General features: G+C 30.4%; 2 protein-coding genes across 3 annotated transcripts; both read right to left on the minus strand.

The window, feature by feature from the left end:
- Window positions 1-2,136: 2,136 nt before the first annotated feature.
- Window positions 2,137-18,977, minus strand: LOC111625268 (malignant T-cell-amplified sequence 1-A-like). 2 transcript variants are annotated; one of them, XM_023368378.1, is made up of 6 exons: window positions 18,869-18,977; window positions 15,286-15,438; window positions 10,864-10,964; window positions 9,802-9,935; window positions 7,480-7,547; window positions 2,137-2,349 (listed from the first exon to the last, which is right to left on the minus strand). In XM_023368378.1, exons 2-6 carry the CDS (start codon window positions 15,330-15,332, stop codon window positions 2,268-2,270), a joined length of 432 nt encoding a protein of 143 aa, XP_023224146.1. In that variant the 5' UTR covers window positions 15,333-15,438; window positions 18,869-18,977; the 3' UTR covers window positions 2,137-2,267. The 2 variants fall into 2 exon arrangements, with proteins under 2 accessions (XP_023224146.1, XP_023224139.1); XM_023368371.1 differs by lacking the exon at window positions 18,869-18,977 and adding an exon at window positions 15,519-15,622 and having other exon boundaries at window positions 2,139-2,349.
- LOC111625280 lies at window positions 11,780-12,500 on the minus strand. Its single transcript, XM_023368388.1, has one exon. It carries the CDS (start codon window positions 12,494-12,496, stop codon window positions 12,059-12,061), a length of 438 nt encoding a protein of 145 aa, XP_023224156.1. The 5' UTR covers window positions 12,497-12,500; the 3' UTR covers window positions 11,780-12,058.
- Window positions 18,978-21,600: the final 2,623 nt, after the last annotated feature.

Below are 21,600 nucleotides of genomic sequence, written 5' to 3' on the forward strand. Positions count from 1 at the left end.
ACACTTAAATGTCCATAATAGTGACCTCTGTCAGAGAACATCTAAAACTAAGAAATTATTCACTGTAGATGCCTATAATGTAGGCCATGCTTTAATCTATTGTTCTTTGGGCAATTTGACGCAGAATAAGGAATAATTTTAATTTGCACTCAATCAGTGACATCTTGAGACACTCGGAGAAATTAATGTAAAAATCTCAATTATATACTTTTAACATATAATGGAAAATTCATTCAGATCTTTATGGAATATGAAACATTTTCAATAAACTTATAAAAAATAATTCAAATTTGCTTGGAAAGAAAACATTTCACTTTGTATTAATATTAACCAAATATACAATATTTATTATTGGTTTTTCATTGTAGCAAAAAAATATACTACTATTAAATTATAGCGTTTTGCTGTGGTGTTAAAAGTTACTATAAATTATAATTTCCTTTGAAATTAAGTATAACTTAAAAGAAATTATGCTTAGTAAGTAGGTCCAACTTAAAAAGTTTATAAATCTAGTTTATTCAATAATTTACTAAATATCTAAAGTATCTTCAGTCCATATTATCTTAGATAATCATAAGTTTATAAATTTAATTCATAAAGTCTGAATCTCCATTAAACTTGGAGTGTCTAAATTCTTTAAGTTCCATCTGTTTTAATGATTAATGAAATATGACATGAATACTGTAATACAAAATGACAACCATCTTCAAATTTATATGAGCATTTTATACAATATAAATTTGAAAATGTTCAATCATGTATGATGGTAAAGCTTTTTTCAAAGCTGAAACTTTGAGTTACTGCAGTTATTTTTTAATTAAAGGATATATACATTTACATTTAAGTTAAAAATTCAAGGGTTGGTTGAAAAATAAGGTCTCCATTTTTGTGAAATTAGTTTGAGAAGAGATAGAATATTGTGATCAGTATCTTTAGTCTTAGGAACAATTGGAAATTTAATGATAGCATAGTTATAACGGGAGTACAGGATCTAATTTTGTTCTTAAGTATTTTTACTGTTTCCTCATTATAACACAGTCTTGTGTTATTGTATCATAAGAAAAAGGCAGTTCTTTCCTGCCTTATTCTAGAATGCTCATAAAATTTCTTTGGACTTTCTTTGGCTCGATTACATGCATTAATGGTAAGGTTTACATCAAGTAATATGATGTTACTATTACTGGGTGTTGTCTCAACCAGTATTGTGAAATTTCATAAAATTTTGAAATACTTTACCAAACTGAGTGTTTCTTTCTGCAAATCCTTTCAATGCTAAAAATTAAATCACTTCATACAATGAAGAATGTGAAATCATGTTTAACTTTGACTGTTATACACGGATGCAACACAATGATGCGAGACTTCTTGCAAAGAGACTAGACACTCAGAGCTACTAAACTATAGTGGTTCCAAAACTTTGAAATGTTGCAGACCCTTTTATAAATTTTATATTTTGGCAGACAATATTTTCAGCTGTTGTCATTATTTTTTATTGACTAAAAGCTAAGTATCTGTGGTATCTTATATTGTTTTTTTGATAGTTTTTGAAAATTTTTCTTAAAACAACATAATAAATAAATTATAAAATTTTATAAAAACCAACTTTTATTCTTCAAAAATGTCATTAAGATATAACAATGTGATAAATTTGTATATTATATATTAAAATCACCATCTGGAGCTGTGTAGACCACAGTGTAGGAACCACTGGTGTAATAGGCCTCATGTTTCCCTTCCTACACTTCATAGAATGCTGCAATAGGAAATCTTATTTATCAATCAACCCTCATGAAGTACAAAAATAGTTCCAAAATCAATAATTTATTTTCAGTAATCACTTTTGAATCATTCTTCTGTTTTCATTTTACAAGCAATAAACATGACGTGATCTATATCAATTAGCATCTGCAGCCATCAATGATAAATAATTCACACAAAATTCAAATGAATTCTTATTTAAATTGCTTTTGATAATTTTTTTATAATATTCTTCAATCACTTTGAATAATTTCCAAATATAAATAACAACATTCATAATAAGGAACACATTGTTTTAAAAATCAGTTAAAAAAAACTTATAATTAAAGTTTTACTTAATTTTTGTAAATCAATTTTGTATTTTCTTCCAATACAAATGTTTAAACAAAGTTTTTCTATTTAAAAATACATAGTCACATGGAAGTAACAAAATTTTATTTTTCAGTATAGTTTGATGTTAATTTAGCAAAAGAGTTTATATTTTTTTACTATCAAATTTGTTATAATAATTATTTTACTGGTTTCATCTGCCATAATCCATCATTTAGATAGTGGACATTTTCAACACCTATTCCTTTATTAATTTTTAATCTGAAAATAAAGTTTTAAAATATTTTTATATAATATTGCAAATATTTCACTTCAAAATTTATAAATAAAACAACTATTTAACCTGAAAAGTTTAATATAAGCAAAGTAAACTATACAGTGGGTGATTGGTTAATGAACATAATCTGTTCCAAGACTATGTTCGCTATCTGAATTGTTCGTTAACCGATTATGAATTTATCATAGATTTTTGTGGGAATTTGATTGATTCATTCTGGAGACCCACAAAATAAAAAAAAATAAAAATTATATACTTTCTTACTATATTCATTTACATGTAATAACATGTAATAGCAAACTAAAAGCAATCTCTCCATTTTTTCATGGATGGCACATCTTTGTTTCTCAGGTGTGATTTTTGTTACTCCTTTATCAGCTCTTCTTTTTGATTGTATCTTTCTTAGCTAAGATTTATTTACTATAGACTTGTTAAAGTCATCTGCCTACAATATCAGATATATTCTGCCTTGGCTATTATCTGTTGCTTAATTTCTGTAGTGAACACAGTTCTTGACACTCCACTCTTTTTAGGTCCCATAATAATATGTTTTTTAAATAAAAAGTTCAGAAAAACAATTAACAAAAATTCAGAGAACAGAAATTAACTAGTGCAAAAAAGGTTATGTATACAACTGTGAAAGTCTCGTTCCATAAACCACGTATAGATGCCATTAAAATATAGTTTTACAAATCTTAAACGCAGCATTGCTTCTTGTGTTTGTTCTGTGAGGTGTTTGTTGTCCAAACTGTTCATTAACCGATCACCCACTGTAAATTGATTTAAACTTAAAATAATAATTTAATATTGTATAATAATATATTATTATTATTTATATTGACTGATAATTATTAAATAATTATTCACAGTCATTCAAAGATAATTAAAATATATTATTGCAAGTAGAATGAATGATCTTTTTTGGAACAAAGATTGCACTAAAAAAAAAAAAAAAGAAAGTAAATTGTTCTCAGAAAAAGTCCTGGAAAGAATGGTTCCACTAAAAATATTTGTATATTTGCTTCTTTTAATAAAAGCTTCAAAAGTTTGCCATAGCTTTCATTTGTTTAAAGGTCTGGCCAAAAAAATTCCACTTGGCAGTAACTTTTCATCTTCAAAGATGGCATTACCAGAAACATTGGAATGATGGTGCATATTGTCTTAATGAAGCTATACATCTTTTGAGAGGTTCAGCATCTTCCAATGGAAAGAACAGCTTCAACTTTGCAGATGATGCTATATTGTATACTTTGTGGAGATGCAGTATAAACAAATTTCTCAAGACATCTTAGTCTGTATATAGGGATATAAACTTGCTAAGTTACCTGGTTGAGACAACACCCAGTAATAGTAAACATCATATTACTTGATGTAAACCTTACCATTAATGTATGTACTCAAGCCAAATTTCAGAACTTTTCCAAAATTTTTTAACCCAGATGTTCATTAATATTTTATAAACAATATGTTTAAATAAAATAATTTATAAAGATCTGGATAATATTTATTAGGAATATCAAACATGTTCGTTAAATGTTTCACATTCAATCTTCATGCTATTAGATGCTTTGTATTAGATACAAATATGCTCTTACATAAAGTTCAGAATTTTTTTTACGCCAATCTACATAATTACAATTTTATCTGGTTTATCTAAATACATTAATACCCCGCTTAATGCTGATTCAATATAACGCAGTCTGCTTGAAGCCTAAAAAAACACTCCAAATTTACACCGATTCAAATTATTGCAACATTTTATTGATTCATATATAATACGATTATTTGTAAACACAAACCAATCAGAAATAGGTGACAAAAAGTGTACTTTCTTTAAATCTACATTTGTTTGGTGCAATTTTGGAAAAAATATAACATCATGGATGCCAAAGGAAATATCGACTTCGCTTGGCAAGAGTTAACTGATAAATGCACAAACAAAGTGTGGGAGAAGTTATGGCTGAAGGTATTCAAGAATTCTCAACTAGAAGAGCCTATCACTGTATTGTTAGGTTAACCACACTCAACCTAATCAATATAGCAGGACTAGGAGATATAGACAAAGAGAATATTGAGGAGTTACAGCAGGTTTCTAGTGAAAGCCTTGCCAATGACGACCTTCGAGAACTGGCAGAACATGGAATTCATGTGAAACTGGAAAATAGAGATTCTGAAAACAAAGAACCCAAAAAATTTCTCTATAGATTTCCTTAGTAAAAGTTTGGTAACATAACCGAAATCATTGATCAAATTGTAGTGAATAATCCAGATTTTGAAAGGAGTGCAGAAGCAAAACAAGGCATTTTGGATGCAATCTTTTGCTACTGATATTTGCTTAAGGAAAGAAAAAAGTGACAAATGAAACTTCACGACTTTATTGCAAAAGAACAAGAATTTCAGAAAAGTCAGGACCTTCATCACAAAAAAATGAACTTTACATTTGTGTGTGCATATGTTTATTTGTTATTTAACATATATTATTAAACAAATTAATATAAAAATAACTTAAAATTAAAGTAAAATTTGTTTATTTTTGGTTGCATTTTCCCCTATCCCTATTTACTCTGTGTTAAAATGACCTCGTTTAACACTGTTTCGCTTAGCACTTTGTTGTCAAGGAAAGCATCCCCCGTGTTAAGCGAGGTCTTACTGTATTTCTTAATCTGGGTGATGCTCTCACTATTAAATCTGATCAAAAAATTGTTTGCTATATATAACATGCAATTATTTATTATTGCAATTTTTAATTATATTTTAAATTAAATAAATTTAAAATATTTGCTCATAACCTCAAATTTGTTGTGTCTTGTCCCTGTAATGTACATCATACTTTTTCTATTAGCAATAGTCATGCCAGTCATCTAACTAACTGCTTTCAGGAGAAAAATTTTGAATTTATTTCACGTGACTTCCAGTGAAAACGGGTAGTTCGTACAGTTAATTAGGGCCTGCTGCCCGTAAGCTTTCCATATCTGGTCTCAAGTTTCAGCTGTCTAACTCCATTCTCAAGATTAAAGAAGGACAGATGAACAACAGTGGGAATTTATAGGCCTTCAATTTTTTTCAAATTGCAGCCCAATAAGTTATGATAATGTTGTTGTAGATGACATGACTTTATGAATTATGCAAAAATATTTTAATTATAATGTGATTGGTGGATTATGATATATTTATGATATCATCATAAACGATTTATAGTGTGACTGAATCCATGACAGAATTGACTAACGTCCATAGTCAATTAAAACAATTATGTTTAACTTAAACAACAATCAATACAAATAATGTTTATATTATTTATATAACTTTATAGTCTCCATTTTGAGTAAGAAAAAAGAGAGTTGAGAAATCATTTTAAGGACATCAGGTTTCTAACAATACAAAATTTCATGATATAGCTTGAATGAACTGGTTAAAAATATATAAGCATCATCACTCTACATACAAATATATACAGATTAATTATTATTATTTTATTTAAATTAAAAGAATACTTACATATCATCAGTAGACATTGAAGTAATACCTACTGCCAATGCATGCTGTTTACCTTCTGCCATTATTGCCTGATAATTAATCAAGGATTATTTTCTCAGAATTAAAATATAAACTTTTCATGACAACAATAATAAATAATGAATTATATATTTATATTCTGTAATAAATATTTTAAATTTTTTATTATTTTCACTATAAATTTGTTAATCTTGTATTTTTATCAATTTTAAAATACTTTATTTTTTTCAATAACAATGCTTTATAGGAGTTAACACAACTGAAATAGAAAACAGAATTATCCAAACTATACTTAAAACACTTGAATATAACCTCATCATCAAGATGATGGCCTCTATAATCAAATATGATTGATTTCTATGCAAACATTTATGTAATCTTGAGCAACATCTCTAAATTAATATGTAATATAAATAAGAAAATAAACTAAAAAAAATGATAAAACAGCAGAAAATTTTAAATTATTAATTCCAAGCTTGAACAATGATACAAATAGTTTGTTCCAGGAAAGACTTTTCTTGCAAATTAGTCATTTTCAAGGTTGGGGAAGACAATCTGTCTTCCCAATCTTGAAAATGAGTCTGAGTCTCTGTAGATAATAACATGATGTTTCTGGCTCTTTCCAAGTACAGAAACTCAGATTATTAATTTGATTTATTAAATAATTATTCACAGTCATTCAAAGATTATATAAATACTTTATATAAATTAATTTTTTTTTTCATATCCATATGTAAATGCTTAAGTTTCCTGGTTGAGACAACACCCAGTAATAGTAAACATCATATTACTTGATNAAATTGTTTGCTATATATAACATGCAATTATTTATTATTGCAATTTTTAATTATATTTTAAATTAAATAAATTTAAAATATTTGCTCATAACCTCAAATTTGTTGTGTCTTGTCCCTGTAATGTACATCATACTTTTTCTATTAGCAATAGTCATGCCAGTCATCTAACTAACTGCTTTCAGGAGAAAAATTTTGAATTTATTTCACGTGACTTCCAGTGAAAACGGGTAGTTCGTACAGTTAATTAGGGCCTGCTGCCCGTAAGCTTTCCATATCTGGTCTCAAGTTTCAGCTGTCTAACTCCATTCTCAAGATTAAAGAAGGACAGATGAACAACAGTGGGAATTTATAGGCCTTCAATTTTTTTCAAATTGCAGCCCAATAAGTTATGATAATGTTGTTGTAGATGACATGACTTTATGAATTATGCAAAAATATTTTAATTATAATGTGATTGGTGGATTATGATATATTTATGATATCATCATAAACGATTTATAGTGTGACTGAATCCATGACAGAATTGACTAACGTCCATAGTCAATTAAAACAATTATGTTTAACTTAAACAACAATCAATACAAATAATGTTTATATTATTTATATAACTTTATAGTCTCCATTTTGAGTAAGAAAAAAGAGAGTTGAGAAATCATTTTAAGGACATCAGGTTTCTAACAATACAAAATTTCATGATATAGCTTGAATGAACTGGTTAAAAATATATAAGCATCATCACTCTACATACAAATATATACAGATTAATTATTATTATTTTATTTAAATTAAAAGAATACTTACATATCATCAGTAGACATTGAAGTAATACCTACTGCCAATGCATGCTGTTTACCTTCTGCCATTATTGCCTGATAATTAATCAAGGATTATTTTCTCAGAATTAAAATATAAACTTTTCATGACAACAATAATAAATAATGAATTATATATTTATATTCTGTAATAAATATTTTAAATTTTTTATTATTTTCACTATAAATTTGTTAATCTTGTATTTTTATCAATTTTAAAATACTTTATTTTTTTCAATAACAATGCTTTATAGGAGTTAACACAACTGAAATAGAAAACAGAATTATCCAAACTATACTTAAAACACTTGAATATAACCTCATCATCAAGATGATGGCCTCTATAATCAAATATGATTGATTTCTATGCAAACATTTATGTAATCTTGAGCAACATCTCTAAATTAATATGTAATATAAATAAGAAAATAAACTAAAAAAAATGATAAAACAGCAGAAAATTTTAAATTATTAATTCCAAGCTTGAACAATGATACAAATAGTTTGTTCCAGGAAAGACTTTTCTTGCAAATTAGTCATTTTCAAGGTTGGGGAAGACAATCTGTCTTCCCAATCTTGAAAATGAGTCTGAGTCTCTGTAGATAATAACATGATGTTTCTGGCTCTTTCCAAGTACAGAAACTCAGATTATTAATTTGATTTATTAAATAATTATTCACAGTCATTCAAAGATTATATAAATACTTTATATAAATTAATTTTTTTTTTCATATCCATATGTAAATGCTTAAAAACCATATCATTTCTTTTACAGATTTCCAAGCATGTTATGAACGATATACAGTAGATCCCCCTATAAGACGGTAGATACGTTCCGTTCTTTATGAATCAATTTTGTAGGAATCATAGTTTACGGACTACGGCTGTTTGAAAGGTTTTCTTTCATAAAATTAATCGATTCTAGACTAATTCGACTCAACATTTCCAAAATACGTATATTTTTTTGAAAATAATCCGTATAAACTACGTTATAAACAAAAAATTGTAGGATTACTTACCGAGTGTGTACCCTTTGACTACGCTCGTTGCTAAAGCTTGGTTTCGTCGCGGAACAGCGCATCAAATTGCGGCCGCGATTTCTGATATTATTTTTCTGCGAAAACTTCGTTGACCTTTGGAGACATCATTAATATAAATAATTTTTATGGCCGTTAAATAAGAAATGTTTCTTTCACAAGAAATGTATAAAATTACAGTACTAAACAGACGATAGGTCGCCTAACTCGCCGTAGCGTGACGCTAGACGGCGAAAAATATATATTTAATTATAATAAAGTTACAATAAATTAAGTTAATATATAATTATATATACAGTACCTAATTTATATATAATTAATATATAATTATATGTACAGTACCTAATTTATATATAATTTATATAATACTGTCCAGACGATAGAAATCTCTCCGTAGCGTGGCGCTACGGACGGCGGGTAAGTAGTTCGGCTGCCCGATGACGTTTTACGTATTATAGGAGTTATTTTTACCGTTGTTTACGGATAATGCCACAATTTTTATAGGAATCATAACTATAGGAAACGGTTTTATAGGGGGATCTACTGTATATGCCTATATAGTTGTCATGATTTATAATGACATTTTCTGTGAATATTAATTATTTCTCACTTATCACTTGGTTATTGAGTTTTTTTCTTTGCAATGAGACTCTTCATTGTAAAATTTAATTTTGAATCAGCAACCACGTTTATTTTACTTTAAACAAATGCTATAAAAGACTGAATTATATTGGTTGAAATTTTTAGTATGTCCAATAAATAGTTGCACAATCATCATCATAATTTCACATTTATATTCAAATTTTTATTAAATGTTTGTTATGATAAGTTATTATAAACTTACATAGTATATATTCAGTTTATGTTTAACTTACTGAAATAGTTGCAACAAACACAGAAATTTTCCTTCAGTTAAATATTTCTGTAAATGGATAATGATAATTGTACAAATATTTGATGTGTATTTATCACTATTATTGTTGTTTATACATTAATTCTTAAATGATACCGACACACATTTATTTTTCTGTTTTTAAAAAATTGTATCAAATTTGTATAAATATGCAACTTTTTCTTTATATAGTTGACTATTATTATTTACAAAATAGTTATGATAAATAAATAAATAACCAGTTGTTCAGAAGCTATAATATTTAAAATAGCTTTTTTTTTTATTAACTTTTTATATATTAAAATATTTCACATTTTATTTGTTATTTAGATAAGTCTATCTTAATTTAAAAAAAAAAAAAAAACAAAATTTTAAAGGATACAACAACTGTTCCTTTTGGCACTGAAATCATTTTAGCTCCAGGAGACGTAAGACCAGGACACATTATATTAGCACCACTTAAAACGAAACGAATTGCTCCTTTATCCACTTGTTCCCAAGGACACATAAATGGATCTAAATAAATATTAAAACATATTTATATTTTAAATCTTTTATCAACTAGTTTAATAACTTCACTAGATATAATTAAACATTGTAAATGTATTTTTATCAAATAAACTATTATATACATTTTTATATTTTATTAAATAATATAAATTATTTATTAAACAATCTTAAAACAAACTCAATTTACAGTATGTTCTAAATTATATTAAAAATATATAACATCTGTATACATGTATACATTTATATTAAACTAGCTATGTGTGCCTGGCATTGCTTGGACTTTTGAGAGAATGGGGGATTGGTGAGATTGAGTTGGGAGAGGATAATAAAAACAATCATATCTGCAGGTTATAAAAGTGATTTCTTAGAGTAATTATATGATGTATGTTAAATGATTTTTATTTGGCATTCAATTATACATTATTCAGATCAGATTTTCTCCATTTTGTTCAAAATAGGGGATATTTTACTAACTTTCTAATATTTACAAATATTTAATGTGTTATCATTTGAAAACAGTTCTTAAAGTAAAATGGAAGCATTAACTAATCTTAAATTACATAACATTTTCATTTTAATATCTTACTTCTAAATTCTAGAAAATACTTCTTAAATATCAGTAAAGAAATATAAATATTCCTTTAATATTTTTTCTTGTAAATAGGATGCCCACCATATCACTGTGTATCCTGGAAATAAATCTTATCAGATCAAAAACCCAAATATTTTTTGGGGTATTCCATTCATGATATGTTGGGCCCCATCCCTCACCATCTGGAAACATCAATGTGGACTTAGCAATGAGGTTATGATAGAAAGGACATCTTAGTGCCCAAAGAATAAAGGAAAAACATAAAAATATGAAACATAAACATGAAACATTATAAAAATTTAAAATATCTTTAAACTTATAAATAGTAATAAGATAACTTACATCTATGAAGAAGCCTTAAACATGGTATATAAGGTCCTTCACGTTGACGAAAAAACAGTAATTCACCACTTGCATTTACAAGGATCTCAATATGATCATGACTGTAAAAATCTAAAATTAATCTTTTTTTGTAATGAAATATATAAAAATCCAATTATGTAAACAATAATATTTGAATAAAAGATTATAGAAATATTTTATAGTCTTTTTAAACTAATTAGATTCTATTAAATTTAAAGGAAACTCTGTTAATTTCAAATTTTTATCTAAAAAGCATTAAATTATTTTTAAAATACTAAATGGATTTATTGTAAGTTTGAAGACAGAAAATATTTAACTTGCTAGTAAAATTTGACTCCTCTAAATTACACTTATTTACATACATTTATAAATTTTGAATCACAAAATATTTAAAAAATTTGTCAAACACAACCAGATAAAGGAAAATTAATACTGATCCAATAAACTGAAAAATGGCTTAGTTCTAGGAGTCATTATACTCTTTTATATATTATTATTATATATATATACCTCGCCGGGTGTTACGTTAGCTGGCTGAGTGCCATTGGGGTCGTGGGCAATGGAGTCATCCCCAGTCAGTGATGTATTTAACCATGTAAGGTTATATCTAATCTAATATACTTCTGGAAGCGAAGACTCACTCGGGATCCGGGTGGCCTAACTGGCAAGCGCACCACACGGCAAGCGGAGGTTGCGGGTTCAAACCCCGTCTCGGGCCAGTTCTTTTATTCCAGAAGGTACTAAAATTTATTTAATTTGCAGCTTGTATTTTCTCTCTTACCATTATAGAAATTGTACTTTTGAATTATTTAGCAAATTAATAAAGAAGAAATAGCATGTTAGCAAAGGACAAATCCTAGCATTTTTTACATCACGAGTAATGACTTCACTACACTTATACTTTAAGTACCAGTTGCAATTAATTAGAATAATTAAAAATATACTTTATCGTTCTAAAAGTTTTAAAGTTTATATTTAAAATATCAGTCAAGTGACATCGTAGTTATTATTTACAATGCGCGCGTGGGAGGTTTCCGCCCTTGGAAGTCGTATAGGGATGACTAAAAATAACTTTTCTGTTATTTTAAAATTTGTTAAGAGTTTCACACAATGTTTATTCTTAGAAATTAATGTATAAATTTTTATTTCTAATCAATTTAAATCATTCTACACGTTACTTACCTATCGTAGTGATGACCGTAAGACAGTAGAGAAACGCACCCGGTAACGACCACTGATTTCTTCCATTTTCTTGAGCATCGTAACCACCTTTGACAGCTTCTACTAACTTACCCTGATAGATTCTAATTTCATCTTCGACAGATTTGGTCCAGTTTTGTTTGTGTAAGATATTAAAAGCAACGGTGACTCCCCATAAACGTAACACAACATTTTGGCTCTCTTTGTTCATCTTCAGCACTAGTTCTTCTTCGTTGTTAATTTCCAAACGATTAAATGCAATTGCACCTACAATTGTATAACAAATAACTAGAGAAGTTAATCCCAAATGAGAAAATAAAAATGCACTTAATCTTCTACAGTATATTCTGCATTTGTTAATTGGTTTCTCTCGTACTTGTCTCCGTTGTGACCTCCTCCTTTCTAGTGCCATGCTGTTTGGCTTTATTTCACAAAAATTGTTCTGTATCTCGAGATATGATTGGACGGTTACTCTATGACGTCATTNTTTTTTTTTTTTTTTTTTTTTTTTTTTTTTTGTGCAATTTTGGAAAAAATATATCATCATGAATGCCATAGAAAATGTTGATTTTGCTTGGCAAGAATTAACTGATAAATGCATGAACAGAGTGTGGAAGAAGTTATAACTGAAGGTATCCAAGCATTCTCAACGAGAAGAGCCTATTGCTGAATCGTTAAGTTGACCGCACTCAACCTAATCAATATAGCAGGACTAGGAGATATAGACAAAGAGAATATTGAGGAGTTACAGCAGGTTTCTAGTGAGAGCCTTACAAATGGCGACCTTTGAGAACTAGCAGAACATGGAATTCATGTGAAACTGGAAAATAGAGTTTCTGAAAACAAAGAACCCAAAAATTTCTCTACAGATTTCCTTAGTAAAAGTTTGGTAAGATAACCGAAATTGTTGATCGAATTGTAGTGAATGATCCAGATTTTGAAAGGAGTGCAGAAGCAAAACGATGCATTTTTGGACATAATCTTCTGCTACTGATATTTGCTTAAGGAAAGAAAAAAGTGATAAATGAAACTTTACGACTTTATTGCAAAAGAACAAGAATTTCAGAAAAGTCAGGACCTTCATCACAAAAAATGAACTTTACATTTGTGTGTGCATGTTTATTTGTTATTTAACACATATTATTAAACAAATTAATATAAAAATAACTTAAAATTAAAGTAAAATTTGTTTATTTTTGGTCGCATGTTTCCCTATCCCTATTTATTCATGTTAAAATGACCTCATTTAACACTGTTTCGCTTAGTGCTTTATCATCTAGAAATGCATGTACAATCCATGCACAAAAGTATAAATTTATTAAATTTTCCCCTTAAAATAAATTTTCCAAACTTTATAAAATATTAATAAATGGGGAAAAGTTTCAGAAATCAGAAATTGTTTTGTTATGTGATCAAAATTATTAAAATGAAAAATAATAAATAATACCATTTGAATTAATATTAAGTTATTTATCATTTTCTCCTATCAGTTCATTAACATCTTCCCTCAAATTGAAAGTGTAAATTGCAAGAGATAGAAAGTTAAAATAATTCAAATTTTTTTTTTTATCAACATTAGATTGAGTGTTAGATTTTTCTCTCAAACTTATACATAATTAATACAGCAGTTCTAAATACAGCAGTTTCTAAATAATCTAAAAGTATTTTAAAATTTAAAAATAACAATTGATATTGTTGTATGCTTGTATATTTTGTGTGCTATAATTTTGGGGAAATTTTGAACCCTGAAAATATTCTGCACCCTGTTTTCATAAGTTGTGTTGTACCACAATTCTTCTTGCTGCCTGCAGACAGTAACACTTGGTCAGCTGTACTGACAGCAAACAAAATCAAAAAGACAACCAAGGAAACAAATTCCCTGACTTGTTGACAATTTTTAACTAATAATCCCTGACTTTTCTTGATTTTCCAGGTGCATAGGAACCCTGAATGTAACTTAACCCAAATAAAATAGAACATTAAGATTCTACTATTAGACAAATAAAATTGCCTCTAGATAACATTCATTGCAGAACACGACAAATCATATTCTGAGAATAATTTGAAATGAAGGGTCATACGACAAGGGACATATGGACAGTCTTTGTTAGAATTACCCAAGGGCAGAATTGAATATTTTTAAGAATGGAGAACATTCAAGAATCAGAATGAGTTTCCAGAAATTGATTGGTTTGTGAGAATAAAGCAACATAATGCTGCGAATTTGTCTTGTATAGATAAGTTGGTAACTGATTTCTACTAAATATTCCATTATAAAGTAATAATTAAAGAGATTGAAATAAACAATTAATTAGTGTATTAAAATTTCCCGAGAACCTAAATCACAGAATAACTTTTCTGTATTACTGTCATGTAATAACTTTGATAGCAGAGTGAGATGCTAGTTTTTGATTCTCATATTAGTTTGTTTACTGTGAACTCAAAGACCTCATCCAAGAAGTATTTGAATATCTATCAATAACATAAATTTTTGGGAATAACAAAACTGTTTGCAATCAAAGTTCTCAAATCTTGCATTCAGATACTCTCATTTTTAGTTGAAATTAATGAATTAAGCCCAGTAATAAAACTTTTTTTACTTATGTTAAAGCAATTTCACATCAAAAATTAATATAACTGTGTGGAAATTTATCTGGCACAGTTTAAAGGTTAAAATAGAAAAATGCCAACACCTGTTGAAAACAGAAAAAATAATTCAGTATAGCGCAATTTCGATTTTTATAGATTTTGTACAGTAAAACCCATATTAAAAAAAATCTTTACAAAACTTAATGGCAAAAAATACCCATCATCACAGATATTCAAATCGGCAAAATTAGTTCTTTTGCTCGACTCCACCATTACGAATCTGAATAATTTTTTAAACACGATATCATTACAGTAAGATGTATCTTGCAAAAGGTCGCACATAAAGGTATGGTTCCTATGACTTTTTTGCTTCTACAGATATGATCTACGGCTCCAGTAAGGTCCCAACCGCATCATTAACGGGCGTAATTGTTCTATTACAATATTCCAGAAGCAATCCTTTCATTCATACAATTTAAATTTTGGATAAATATTTAATTTAACGACTGCTATTTGCAAGAAGAGAATTGTTTTATATAATACATTACCTGTTTGTCTGTATATTTGAATTTAAAAAGTAAAATACAATACTAATTAAGTTAATACAATTACCATTTGATGACTCTAAGAGACTCCTTTTTGGGTAAAATCTGATTCATGTAATCCTCAAGATATGGAAACTGTTCCAAGATTTTACTCCTAATGGCTTTTTGAACAGACGACTTTAATTGTGTTACTCCAGATACATGATCCTTTTCGTCAAATCTGAAATGATTTAGTATTACAGATCATTATTATGTAAATTGAAAATAAAATTATTTTATTTGGAATTATAAACAACAAACTTTTTAAACATATTTGCAAAAATGCTTTCACGTTGCCGAAACTAACGTCCCTCTACACCAAATGCAAAATGTCTACCGTACACCCTCTGTTGGATTAGTTCTTGTTGCCAACAAATAAATTTTTTTAATTTTTTTAAAATTTTGAACAAAATTTAAACATTATAAGCTGAAATTTTTTATATATAAAAAATTATATTTACAAATAATCCAGGATAAAATTTATTATACAGAAAGTTTTATATCATGGAGGAATGGCCGAGTAGTCAAGGTGGTAGCCTACCTCTCTGAAGGATCTTTTTTATTTTTATACTCTTTCTGCCCTGTGGGCACTAAGAGGGCCTCTTATAGCAGGCCCATTATGAATTCGGCCAGGTCCACAATGGGGCGACCGGGTGGTGAGGGACGGGGCCCGACATATCCGAACGGACCACCCCCGAAAAATTCCTGGGGTTTCCTTGACCCGTCAGGATTCAATCCCGGGTTCACCAGAGCGGTAGGCTGCCACCTTGACTGCTCGGCCACCCCACCTTCTCTGAAGGATCTGGAATCGTATCCAGACGGGACGAAAAATTCCCAGAATTTTTCGGGGGTAGTCACTTCAGATACGTCGAGCTCCGTACCTCACCAAAACCAGGCCTCCATTGTGGGCATGGCCGAATCCATAATGGGCTCGCTAAAAGTGGCCCTATTAGTCCCCACAGGGCGGAAAGATTTAAAATATATATATATATATCTTCGTTGAATTTACATTAAATTTGGATTAAAATTTACACAGAATGAAATTACACAGGTGGTTTGTTTGAGTTATGGCATCGCAACACTTTGGCGATCTGCTTAGAAGATGCTTTCCAGGAGGTCTTTTTAAGGGAAACTGGCCACTATTTAGGCGTTATAGACGTGGAGAAGACCCAGAAAACTCCACATGGCCAGCCGGTCCGAGGGAGGCATGAACCCACGACCGAACTCCCAGTGTTCACGGAACGAAAACTGCTTGGCCATTGGTGGGCGTTGAAATTACATAATTTTTTACGTATTCGTGAATAAATGCAATTATATACGAGGTTCGAATATTCGAAATTTTACAATCTATTTTAAACGTTATTAATGAAGAAGAGAAAAGAAATGTAATATCTACTGAAGTAAAAATTGAATGAAAAGCTTTTCACCGAAAGTCCACTTTCCAGTTTACCAGAAAATTTAAAATTCTACTAGCAATTGCTCCAACTGCTTCTCCGATTAAAAGTTTATCCATTATATTTCGATAACGAACTAATTAATTAAAACACTTGCCCAAAAACAAATCAATATATTAGTAAAATTAAAATAAAACCAAAACCAAAATATTTCAAATAAAACTCTGTTTTTGTTAATGAAAAATATTTCTTGGACTATTATATTTTTAATGGGTCTTAATAAAAGAAAATCAAAATAATACTAATTGTGGTGTTCGTCGCACCACTGTTTATGTGTTCGCTGAGAATATATATAGAACCTGTAGTCATATATATCATCATTCGTATAATTTACATAATGTTCATAAAAATCTCGTTCTACAATATCGGTACGGTTGGTTAGGATCCACGTGTTTGTACATGAGAATAACCGCGTCCAGAGAAAAGTTGACAAGTCGGGGGAAAAAAAAAGTATGGCAGACGGCCTGCACATGCTTATATATCCGTCGCGCCAGCGCCACCTGGATTTTCAGATGTAGCGCTAGTTACAATTATTCGGCCGCCACACTAATCAACAAACCCTTTACATACAAATAATGCTACCGAAAATAGTATATTATGAAATCGGTTTGAATTACATTTAAAATTCATCCACTTTTCCAATAATCAATATATAAAAAAGGTCCTCGATGATAAAATGCAATCTCTAGTAGATTTACCAAGAAAAAAATCTTAGGGAGTCCGCATTGCAGCGATCCAGCATTCCAAATTTTGTCATTTCCGGTGTGTTTTGACCTGTCCGGTTGTTTATGCGCTCCACTCTTTCGCCAGACCGCATTGAAGCGCACCGATACTACAAATCTTGTCATTACCGGTGTAATTTGTCCTTTCCAGTTGTTTATACCCTCCACTCTCCCGCCAGACCGCATTGAAGCACTCCGGCACTCCAAGTCTTGTCATAGTTGGTGTTTATAGTCAAGTCCGGTTGTTTATACCCACCACTCTCCCGCCAGACCGCATTGCAGCGCTCCGGCACTCCAAATTTTGTCATTTCCGGTGTGATTTGTCATTTCTGGTTGTTTATACCCTCCACTCTCCCGCCAGACCGCATTGAAGCACTCCGGCACTCCAAGTCTTGTCATAGTTGGTGTATATAGTCAAGTCCGGTTGTTTATACCCACCACTCTCCCGCCAGACCGCATTGCAGCGCTCCGGCACTCCAAGTCTTGTCATAGTTGGTGTATATAGTCAAGTCCGGTTGTTTATACCCACCACTCTCCCGCCAGACCGCATTGCAGCGCTCCGGCACTCCAAGTCTTGTCATAGTTGGTGTATATAGTCAAGTCCGGTTGTTTATACCCACCACTCTCCCGCCAGACCGCATTGCAGCGCTCCGGCACTCCAAGTCTTGTCATAGTTGGTGTATATAGTCAAGTCCGGTTGTTTATACCCACCACTCTCCCGCCAGACCGCATTGCAGCGCTCCGGCACTCCAAGTCTTGTCATAGTTGGTGTATATAGTCAAGTCCGGTTGTTTATACCCACCACTCTCCCGCCAGACCGCATTGCAGCGCTCCGGCACTCCAAGTCTTGTCATAGTTGGTGTATATAGTCAAGTCCGGTTGTTTATACCCACCACTCTCCCGCCAGACCGCATTGCAGCGCTCCGGCACTCCAAGTCTTGTCATAGTTGGTGTATATAGTCAAGTCCGGTTGTTTATACCCACCACTCTCCCGCCAGACCGCATTGCAGCGCTCTGGCTTTCCAAATTTTGTCATTTCCGGCGTGATTCGTCTTTTCCGGTTGTTTATACCCCCACTCTTTCGCCAGACGAAACGGCAAAGGAGACGATGACGATATATATCGCATATTATCGGTAATACGTTTTTTTTTTTTATATATTTCTCTCCCCTTGGCCCCCACAGAAGTATAACTGCTAGTTTTACAGATTATGTTATTAGACTAATATGAATCTTTTATCTACAATTGGACAGAGAGGACTCTAGAAGATTGTCTCTCACCGGAATACCAAAATTCGTGAATGAATAGCATTACTTTTCAAACATCATTCTACAATAATAAACTCATAAACTGGGCAATAAAGATTCTATATTGTATTATATACCATTTTTTACTGCGTCAATGTATCATAACATAGTACAATTGAAACGCCTTACCTGTCTGTTGTTTTGCTGCTTTTTAATTGTTTTGAGCACAATAAGTTTCCAAAATGTTTCCACGTCTCTTTGGAAAATGGATAATAACATTTGAGAATGATACTTCTTCCTAGGGTAATTTAAGAATTTAATTATTAAGAATAGAAAAGATCCAGATGATTGATTAATTAAATATTAAAATAATTTTCTAATACAGTGCATTTATTGTCTCTTTGAAAGACAATATTCAAGCTAATATTATTTGTAATCTGATAAATTAATTTAATTCGATGCTGAATGGAAACAACCTTAAATATTTTTTATGAAAATTTAAATCTAAATCCAGAAAATAACTCGCAATTTCCAGGAAACTTTCTATTTCAAGATGGCGCCGGAGAATACGAAATGGAACGAATTCGAATCAGTCGAACGTTATAAATGCGTCACGCGTTACGTCATAAGTTCTACGTCAGAATATTAACTAATTGCAAATGTTTTGTTTAAAATGTTAAAATAGTCTTTTTTTTTCTAAAATATCGCTAAGAAATTTGTAAGAAATAAAATTATAAAAACGTATTCGGTATCCTTACAGGCAGCAAATCTAGGTTTAAAGCTTATCTAATTTAAATTAAATTATTTAATTTTGATAAAATACTAATCGAAAAATATTAAGTTACCTACGTTACGCAAGCTTTCGTTATTAAAATTCATACAAAAAATGTCAAGATGGAGGGAAAAATAACCAGGAAATTTCCGGAAAACTTTCTATTCCAAGATGGCGCCGGCAATACGAAATGGAACGAATTCGAATCCATCGAACGTTGCAATGCGTCACGTGTTGCGTCACGTATTCTACGTCATAGATGTAATATTTCAAGGATTTCAATTGTTTTTTTTTAAAAAAAGATTATTTTCAATAATTTTTTTAATCTCGAATTTAACATAATAAACGTAATAAAATCTCGTAGTTGGCACACAATAAAAAATAATTTCTAATAAAATACCTGTTAGTATTTATTTTCTCGATTCTAATGTGCAACTTTTTTTGGTCTTCAAAATTGGCGTGCGTATTATAAACGAGCACGAAGTCGACTTAATTAAATGCTGCCTCCTTGGCTGTTTGTTCCTCATTCTGCTCGGCAATTCGCGTATATAACGTCGTTGTTATAAACCCTCTCTCTAATTCGGCTTTGTTTTGAAGCTGTTTGATGGTCTTTTAATTATAACAATGTGAGTGAACAATGCCCGGCAGACAGGTCACCCATAAAGCTAAGTCTTTGAAAACGAATCTTATTGTAGAATCAAAAATTTTTCATATTAAATGATTATTATGTGATCTTTTCAACAGTACTAGAATTATTCTTTGCTCCTTGCAAAGTTCAAATACTGTAAGCAATTGCCATTTCTTTTCCTTTTATGTCTTGTAATATAACAACTCTTATAACATCTTCAATTGCATGGCAGAGGGAGGTAAACTGGGCATTTGTCCCTCCCTGGGATGGAGAAAAATATCCCATAAATTATTATCATAAAGTGATTGAGATGTCTATCTCTAGCCAAACTCCCACAGTCCATGGTGTAAGGTTATATATTAACCTTACACCCTGGACTGTGAGATGCTTTCATACAATCGATATTGTATTTAATAGCCTACCTGTGATAACCCCAAACAAATAATTATTTGTCTCCAAGCTTTGTCCCCCCTGGAACAAATTAGTTTGGCTAGAGATAAATGGTTAAGCTACCTTCCTAATAAATTTAATAATTAAATTCGTTTTAAATTTAAAATATTCTGAAAGAAAAGAATTGACCAAATGGGACTCAACCCACAACTCCTGATTATCTTGCAGATAATCAGGAGTTGTTGGTTACACTACCCAGACTTCTGTCTGATTTCTATTTCCATAACTGTTAGTTAATTTAGATGTTGGCACAGCTGGTCACTTAAAACTGTGTTGTGTTTTTTTTTGTTTGTTTTGTTTTATTAAAGAAGAAAAATTGCTCTAGAAAAACACTTCAAATCTGTATAATTGGAATCTGATGGTCGGAGATAATATTCTGGAATTGTTTAATTCATAAATAAAAATGATCTGTTGAACTCCTTGAAAATATATTTTTTGCATCAGTGTTTTTCATCGGATATATTATTGTGGATATTGCAAAGTTAAAAGTAATTGTAAAATCTGGGAATGGAAATAGACAAATTAAATAATATATTTACAAAAAATTTATTTAACGGTAGACAGTACCAACAAATAGACGGCCTAGGTGACAATCTACCGCTCTGGGGGACACGGGATCGAATCCGTACAAGTTCAAAGAACCTCCAGGAATTTTTCGGGGGCGGTCCGTTCGGATATGTCGGACCCCGTTCCTTACCATCGGGTCGCCCCATTGTGGGCCTGGTCGAACCCATAATGGGCCTGCCCTAAAAGGCATATTGCGCACAGGGCGTAAAAAGAAAAAAGTACCAACAAATAGAAATGTCAACTTTATTTATTCTGTTATTTTATAATTACTGTATTATTAAGCAAAAGAATTATTCATTTAAAATATATAATTTGTACTACAGTATATTCTCAATTATAAATACAGTGGTACCTCAGGATACGAACGCCCCAGCATACGAAATTTTCAGGATACGACATGAAATTCGAACATATTTTTGCTCCACGATACGAACAAAAACTCACCATACGACGTTACATTAGTTCGCATTTTTCATTTGTTTTTCTTACTACAGTTATTTTTTT

Source organism: Centruroides sculpturatus, unplaced genomic scaffold (assembly GCF_000671375.1).
Source record: "Centruroides sculpturatus isolate CEXI.00-Female unplaced genomic scaffold, Cexi_2.0 scaffold77, whole genome shotgun sequence".
Classification (NCBI taxonomy): Eukaryota; Metazoa; Arthropoda; class Arachnida; order Scorpiones; family Buthidae; genus Centruroides; species Centruroides sculpturatus.

Excerpts from the sequence above, each read along its gene's own strand:
- LOC111625280 (XM_023368388.1), bottom strand. The coding sequence starts at position 12,496 with ATGGCACTAGAAAGGAGGAGGTCACAACGGAGACAAGTACGAGAGAAA.
- LOC111625268 (XM_023368371.1), bottom strand. Across the intron at positions 9,936-10,863 it reads TTTAAGGCTTCTTCATAGAT|ATCCATTTATGTGTCCTTGG; the intron begins GTAAGTTATCTT and ends ATATTTATTTAG. Across the intron at positions 2,350-7,479 it reads TCAATGTCTACTGATGATAT|ATTAAAAATTAATAAAGGAA; the intron begins GTAAGTATTCTT and ends CTTTATTTTCAG.